Here is a 7,603-nt window from a genome sequence, read left to right on the forward strand (position 1 = left end):
TCTCCTCTTTAATTTTTAGATCAATCCCTTTAAAATTTCAAATTAACCCTTTAATTTGTTATTTCTTTGTATGTGGTCTCAGTTTTTTTGATTACTATTTGTCTTATTTGGAATAATTTATCAAATTTCAATTCCCTTTCAATTTCATTCCCCTTATAGGTTTTTATTTTTAAAATTTTTTCCCTATTATTTTGATTACTATTTTTTTTTCTAAAAATTAATTTTTTTTTTATATTTTTTGGATCGTTTTGATATGCTGATCTTAAAAATAATTTTTTTAAATAAAAATATATTATTTTAATATATTTTAAAATAAAAAACACTTTAAAAAATAACCGTAACCACACTTTGAAATAGATAATAAATACCCAAAACACGGGCAACATTACAACCCCACTTTTAATAGATGCCTTAGATCCAGGACCCCACGTCCTAACAGGCCCATGACATTTTGTTGTACACCGCTCACAGCCCTTGCTTTTGTGTGGACTGATCTGACCGAGACTGGAAACCTGGAGAGTGTTACCGAAATAATCAATCAGTATTCGTCTGCTTCGCCTTCTTTTCTTTTCTTCTCTCTTCTCTTCTATTTATGCTTATTTCCATACCCTTTATCTTTATTTGTATTTCCGCAATTTAAAAAGCGCAAACAAGTTTTAGGGTTTGAAGGAAGTAGGTATTAGTGAAGTGGAAGAGGCATGGCAAAAGAGGGACCCAACTGGGACGGATTGCTCAAGTGGAGCCTTGCCCATTCTGATGGGACTGCTCCAAATCGCAATCTCAGGTAATCATTTATTGATGTTGAGAAGAATTAGTTGTTTTTTTTATAGAAAAAGATTGAAAAATGCATTGAATTTGTGTAATGACAGTGAGGAGGATAGAAGATGGTTTACGGAAGCTATGCAATCACAGAGCGTTGATGTGATAAAGAGAATGAAGGAGATAACTCTTGTGATGCAAACCCCAGAACAAGTGTTGGAATCTCAAGGAATTACTCCTGCTGATATTGAAGGTACTCTTTGTTGGGTCTTAATGATTTGGATTTGTAATTACTTATGTAATGAACTTGTTCTTTGGCAGAGTTGTTGGATGAGCTGCAAGAACATGTTGAGTCCATTGACATGGCCAATGGTACGTTTTGTCTTAGTATATCTTGGCAACCTCAACTACCCACTTGTCTCTCACCTATTCTCTTATTTCATTTCTCAGGTTGGCTTTGTTATTTATTTATTTATTATTGTCTTGTGCATATCGAAACTGCTCATCTGAGTATGTATGGTTAGCATCGGGATGCTCCTTGCATTTTGATACCTTTCTCTTGTAGTCCATATTTTTATGTCTCTTCTTCTCCTAGCCCTGTAGTCAATATTTTTCTCTATCAACATCTTAGTAGTTGATATTCTTGGCACTTGGCAGGGAATATTTTGTACTGTGGGTAACACTGTGCAAGACAGCTCTAAACTGTTATGGCTCTTTTTTATGTTTCTGTTTATTGCAAATTGTGACAGTTTGGATCGTTCTGATTAAGTTGGAAATTTGTGGAGTATCTACTTGCATGGGTTGCATGATGACATGTTTTATGATTTGGATATCTTTTGACAAATTGGAATGAATATGCCTGTGGAGTTATTACTATATATGAAAATTTGATTGCATCTTTCCTTGGATATGTACTTGTCAAATGCAATAAATCAGTTGATTTTGTCTCTCTTACAAGTACAGATTCTGTTATGTATGCATATGTGCAGATCTTCATTCGATAGGAGGTTTGGTCCCTCTCCTTGGTTTTCTGAAGAACACCCATGCTAGTGTTCGAGCAAAGGCTGCTGAAGTTGTAACCACCATTGTCCAGAACAACCCTAGGAGTCAGCAAATGGTTATGGAAGCAAATGGTTTTGAGCCTCTGCTTTCTAATTTCACTTCAGATCCTGATGTGACTGTAAGAACCAAAGCGCTAGGTGCAATATCATGTAAGTACTGTTTTCGTTTGTATGTGTCAATCTTGACTATTACAGCTTGCAAGTTGGTTGTGTCCACTGCATTCCTTGCTTTAGAAGGATCTTAATGTGAGATTCATTGTTGGTGATTTTCAGCTTTAGTCCGACATAACAAACCAGGTATTGCTGCCTTTCATCTAGGAAATGGTTTTGCAGCTCTGAGAGATGCCCTGGGTTCTGAGAATGTGAGATTTCAAAGGTATTTGGAGTGGTACTTGTTATGCTGCAAATAGTCTTTTTGTTTGACCACTGATGAATTTGGCAGTGCTAATTCATTATAAACAGTTAAAGAAATCAAAATCTGTTGTTCAACTGAAACAATGAGAGTTTGATTTTTCCAGTAGCTCCAAGACTGACTGAATTGATTCTTGATTTAGTTCTCCATTTTTAGTTTCTTATAAAATTAAATTTTCAGGAAAGCATTGAACTTGATCCACTACCTACTGCATGAGAATAGTTCAGATTGCAGCATAGTCAGCCAGCTGGGATTCCCACGCATAATGTCGCACCTTGCCTCAAGTGAAGATGCAGAAGTACGAGAAGCTGCCCTTCGTGGCCTTCTTGAACTTGCTCGAAACAAAATAGATGGGAACACTGGTAGATTAGGTGAGGATGATGAAAAATTGAAGCAACTCCTTGAAGAACGGATTAATGGTATCAGCCTGATGTCACCTGATGAGCTTGGGGCAGCTATGGAGGAAAAACAGCTTGTCGACACCCTCTGGGACACTTGCTACAATGAACCATCATCTCTACATGATAAGGGGCTTCTTGTACTCCCTGGAGAAGATTCACCTCCTCCTGATGTTGCCAGCAAGCATTTTGAACCTCCCCTCAGAGCTCGGGCTGCTAGACCTGATGCTAATAAAAATTCCAGTACTGAAAATAAACAAACCCCCTTATTATTAGGATTGGGTCCTGCACCAGAGGCTGCAAATGTCCAAGGGACCTCTAGTGGTGAAGTCAATGCTGATGAACCACAGAACACCTCTACATAATGCTGAGGCAGTTTCCAAGGTTTTTAAGGTGATCCATAGGTTTTGGAGTATTTGTTGTATGTTCTTTTACTTGATTATCATTTTCCACTTATGTTACATTTATTTTCTCACAGCATTTTTTTTTTGTGCCCTTGGTGAAGGATCATATTAGGTACTCTCTATACTATCCTTGGGATAAATTTGAAATAAAATTCATGGATTGTTTAATTCATGTTATGCCCTGACCTGACTCCTGATGGTGTCTCTAATTATATATCACCTCTTAATTCCAACTTGACTTTAACCGAGCAATCCTTTGATTGTGATAATGGAATATAGAGGGTGACTTTGTTGTATAAAATATGCGTATGAATTAAAGGTTTATCCATGTTTTTAATTCGTGTTGAAGTGTGCATATTCCCCCTCTAATCTGTTGGAATTTGTGGCAAACTTGTTCTTTGGATTATTGTATGTTGTGATTTTGATGTTTATCTGATTTGTTCCATTATGCTCCTGGTCAATCATCCAACTCTGCATAATATCTTCAAGCAGGACGTTGAGTAAAGAACTATTACGTGTTCATGATTTGATAATATTCCTGTCATGTAATGCAATTAGTCTTTCAATAACGTGTTGTGAATGACATAATAACCTTCACATTTGAATTATTCTAGGTACATTTTTTCTTTGATAGGTTATGTAAACTTTTGTATTCTAATATGACATGCATTCATGATGATTCTGCACTCAGTGTGACATGGTTTTACATGGCCTGCAGGCAGTCTAGTTCAACAATCCATTTCCTCATCCCGGTTAACAGTGATGCCTAGAACTAGAACATGAGAAAGAAAGGCGGTCAAAATCCAGAGGGTCTTCTTAGCAACTGAAAAGACGCAAGTTGGCAAGTTGGTATCGATCATGGTGTATTGGAAACGGCTTCTCGGAGGATTGAATGCTAATAGATCCTAATCTATCTTAAGGATCTGTTTTGGTTAGTCCTCATTACTTCTCTGAAATCTTCACTAAGGCAAATGATATGTGATTGCTATACTGGGGATGTACTGTAACAAGCTCAATATCTTTCTGGTGAAAATTTTGGATTTAGTGTCGTGTTTCAGTGTTGTCACTAGTGAAATGGATTTATAGTTTTCTTTTCTTTTCTTAAATATTCCCCCTAGAAATTGGTCCACACCTCTTCCCTTGAACACACCAATTGATCAGTGAGCATCAGCATCTTCGTTCTGTAAGGGTAATGCTGCCTTCATTTACTAATTGAGGCTGTTCGTTGAAACTGGAAGCAATCGCTAGAGTTCATCTGAATGTGAAGGAGGTGGATGTGTATGTCGTGTAAAGATTACAGCTGCCTCTTCCATAGCTCCCATTTCGCTCACCGCTACTACAACTTTCGCTTTCTTTCGCCAGGTTGTTTCTTGCCTGCCCATGGATTCGGCAGCAGATTGGAAGGTTGACTTATTTGGGACAATCTTCTAAAAATTAAGGAATCTGGTAGTCTACATTCCTAAACGCAGTATCAAGAAGATCAAGTATAGGCCTTTGGGCATATAGCCTTAAATAGATGGGCAAAAGGGTAAGCTTGCAAGTCTTTGGGTTAGCAATACTCGGCCGATTGCATGGCACTTTTACAACCCACTATTTTGCCGATTGCTCTTTACTTCCATTGCAGCTGGGCCATTGAAACTGTCAAATTAAAGCCACCAACTAAGGCTGTTTTTGTTTTACACTTGATTTTATGTTTGCGGTATAACAAACACAGCAAGGTGTTTGGTAACAAATCAAACTGCATTTTATACTATGGGATCTACTAAAAAATTGAGTTTGAAACACTGTTTTTTTAAAGCAGTTTTTACATGTTTTTTTAACTAAATTTTGTAAAACGCTGTTTGTTTTTGCGTTTCAATAACGCTTTTGAAAAAATTTGAGAATTTTTTATTTTTTTCTTTGCTTCAAATTAATATTTTTTTTTATGTTTTTAGATTATTTTGATGCGCTGATATCAAAAATAATTTTTAAAAATAAAAAAATAATTATTTTGATGCATTTCCAAGTAAAAAAAACTTTAAAAAGCAATCGCAACCACACTTCTAAAAAACATTTTATCCTACTGGATTGAGATTGTCGGGAATGATGTGGGTGAAAAAGATAAGAAATTCTTATCCTTTATTAATAGAAAAATGGGAATGAGAGTCACCACCTATTATTTTGGTCACTAGAAACCCTAACAAAGTCCGGGTAAAAGGATTGATTGCGTAAAGGAAAAATATTAACACCCCTAATACGCCTTACCTGAGATAAACTGCATTGTTTATTTGTCTGATATAAAGTAAGGTAATGTTGTGTTTTTTAACTGTTGGTCTATTTAGAGTTTAAGGAAAGTCATTCTCACTAAGAAAATTCTTATCTTATTAGGTTAAAACTTAGTCATTCTAATGCCAACATAAAAATAAAATAAATTGATTTTTTTATTTAATACCAGTAATACTTCTTACGTATAAGTTCACAATTCCACATATTAAAATAAATAAAATAATTTTTTTGTGGTATTTTTGAAATGTAGGTCAAAATCTTTTAGAATTTTACAAATTTGTTGTAAAATCTATGCAATATATTTTTTTAAAACATGTAAAGGATTTTAGATTTTTTTTAAAATATACTTAAATAATTTTAGGATTTTTAGCCACATGAAAGAAAAAAGAAAATATATTTTTTTATTTTTATTTTTTAGGCCTTTAGTTTTCAAAAACTCATTTTTCTTTATAATAAAACTACCAAAAATATGCATAGGGGGTGTTTGCCAAACACATTCTTAAACAAAAAAAGCCCTTTTATTAAAAATATGGCAAACCAAATAGGGTTTTAAACCTTTGACTTAATTTGACCTAATCGGGTCAACCTGACTGGGTTGACCCAACTAACTTGTTTTTAATTTTTTTGTTTGACCATAAACTGAACCAAGAATCCTGATTTGACCCAAAAATAATTCAAAAACAAAACTAAAGCCATAAAACAAATTAAACACCTAAAATACATAAAAACTTACAAATTCTTGAACAAAACGGATTAAACATAAAAAAATGATGAACACCAAGAATACCGAACATGAACCTAGCAACATGAGTTCCAAAACAGATTAGTTTTTTTTTAATCAAAACAAAGGCATATATATGCTGAAAATCATGCATGTATCAATAATCTAGCATCCATTCACTTTAATTATCTCTTAAACATCATGATTTTGTCGAAATGGGTTTCAATTAGAATCGAAACCCTTAAAAACCATTAAAATCATGTTATTGATGCAAATAAATACTAGAGTATTGGTTAATCATGCATAAGGAAGGGTTCTTTGCGACGAAATGGACCAAAACTGGTCCAAATTAAAGGGCTAAGACAATGTCCTTCTTAAAAACACAAAGAACATTGCCCATAAACTTAGAAAAAACTCAGCCATGCCCAACCACTGCAAAGCCCTAAAAATAGGCATTTTTAGCTTCTAAAACATGTTATTTTTATTCCAACAAGTTATAATACCATGCATAAACATGTTTAAATCCAAAAAACCAACAAAAAAAATACAGCAAAACATCAAAATCAAACATGAGGTATTGATCCAAAAACTACCAACCTCAAATAGTCTACATGTTCATGCAACATGGATTTAAAATTGATTTTCTGAACTCATTTTGTGCTTAAACAGACCTAGCAAACCCAAGATAAACACTCTTGCTTTAACATACATGGTTTCAGCTAAACAAAAACTCAAACAACATTATATATATAAACTTAAACAACAACTGTAATATATCAAAAACATTAAAAGACATTAAAAGAATATCATTAAATAAAAACCACAACAACAAATAGGGGAATGCAACATCACTTGTTAAGCATTTCAAATCTCTTTTCTATGCTTATAAACATAAATATAAAACAAAACAAATAAAAAAACAACAAAAGCAGGTCACAAAGGACTTACTTTTGAATCAACATGGCATACCTAGAACAACTACTCTCTCTTGGCTTTTCTTTGGAAAATTTTGCCTCTCACAAACTTGCAAAGTTTAAGAAAACTTTTGTTAAGGTTTTTGGACATTTCTTATTTCTATTTCTCTTCTTTTTCTTATCTTATCTTATCTTTTTATGTTTTTCTCCCCCTTATTTTTCAGCCTCTTTTTTTAATTATTATCTTGAGGGGGATATTTATAGGGATTTGCTAGGGTTTTGGGAGGTCTTGAATCTATTTCTAACTTCTTGATCTTAATGGAAGTATTGTAAACCCTTGATAAGAACCTATTGAGGAGCCTTTATGTGTGAATACATGAAAAGCAAATTGGTTTTTACATGATGGTTGCACTGTCAGAGCTGACTGAGTTGTCCATTTTCAAGGTCTCGTTAGAGCAATATTGATGTCATCGTCGTCTGAGACCATCTAAAGTTGATAGAGAGAGTGCACACCTTTTATTTATTTCTAACTTTGCTCAATATGGAGATCAATAGCTTCACATTCATTCATTTGAAGTTGCCAACTCGATCAGCCGAAACTGTCAAAATAGAGATGCAAGCTGAAAAATGACATGTCATTCACCTTCTTTTCAATAAGTTTGAATGACA

The 7,603-nt window shown here is 34.1% G+C and overlaps 1 protein-coding gene across 2 annotated transcripts; it reads left to right on the forward strand.

Annotated features, from left to right (window-relative positions):
- Positions 1–457: 457 nt before the first annotated feature.
- Positions 458–4,140, forward strand: LOC7486520 (hsp70 nucleotide exchange factor fes1). Of its 2 annotated transcripts, XR_002978503.2 has the most exons (8): positions 458–784; positions 870–1,012; positions 1,081–1,131; positions 1,749–1,970; positions 2,094–2,196; positions 2,413–3,023; positions 3,109–3,146; positions 3,753–4,140. XR_002978503.2 is itself a non-coding variant. In XM_002322881.4 (7 exons), exons 1-6 carry the CDS (start codon positions 699–701, stop codon positions 2,993–2,995), a joined length of 1,188 nt encoding a protein of 395 aa, XP_002322917.1. In that variant the 5' UTR covers positions 461–698; the 3' UTR covers positions 2,996–3,023; positions 3,753–4,140. The 2 variants fall into 2 exon arrangements, 1 of the variants encoding a protein (XP_002322917.1); XM_002322881.4 differs by lacking the exon at positions 3,109–3,146 and having other exon boundaries at positions 461–784.
- The last annotated feature ends 3,463 nt before the right edge of the window (positions 4,141–7,603 follow it).

Source organism: Populus trichocarpa, chromosome 16, assembly GCF_000002775.5.
Source record: "Populus trichocarpa isolate Nisqually-1 chromosome 16, P.trichocarpa_v4.1, whole genome shotgun sequence".
Lineage (NCBI taxonomy): Eukaryota > Viridiplantae > Streptophyta > Magnoliopsida > Malpighiales > Salicaceae > Populus > Populus trichocarpa.

Bases quoted from the DNA above. Each gene is read 5' to 3' on its own strand.
- LOC7486520 (XM_002322881.4), top strand. From the start codon at position 699: ATGGCAAAAGAGGGACCCAACTGGGACGGATTGCTCAAGTGGAGCCTT. The intron at 1,971-2,093 runs GTAAGTACTGTT...GGTGATTTTCAG, and splicing joins AGCGCTAGGTGCAATATCAT to CTTTAGTCCGACATAACAAA. The intron at 2,197-2,412 runs GTATTTGGAGTG...TTAAATTTTCAG, and splicing joins GAGAATGTGAGATTTCAAAG to GAAAGCATTGAACTTGATCC.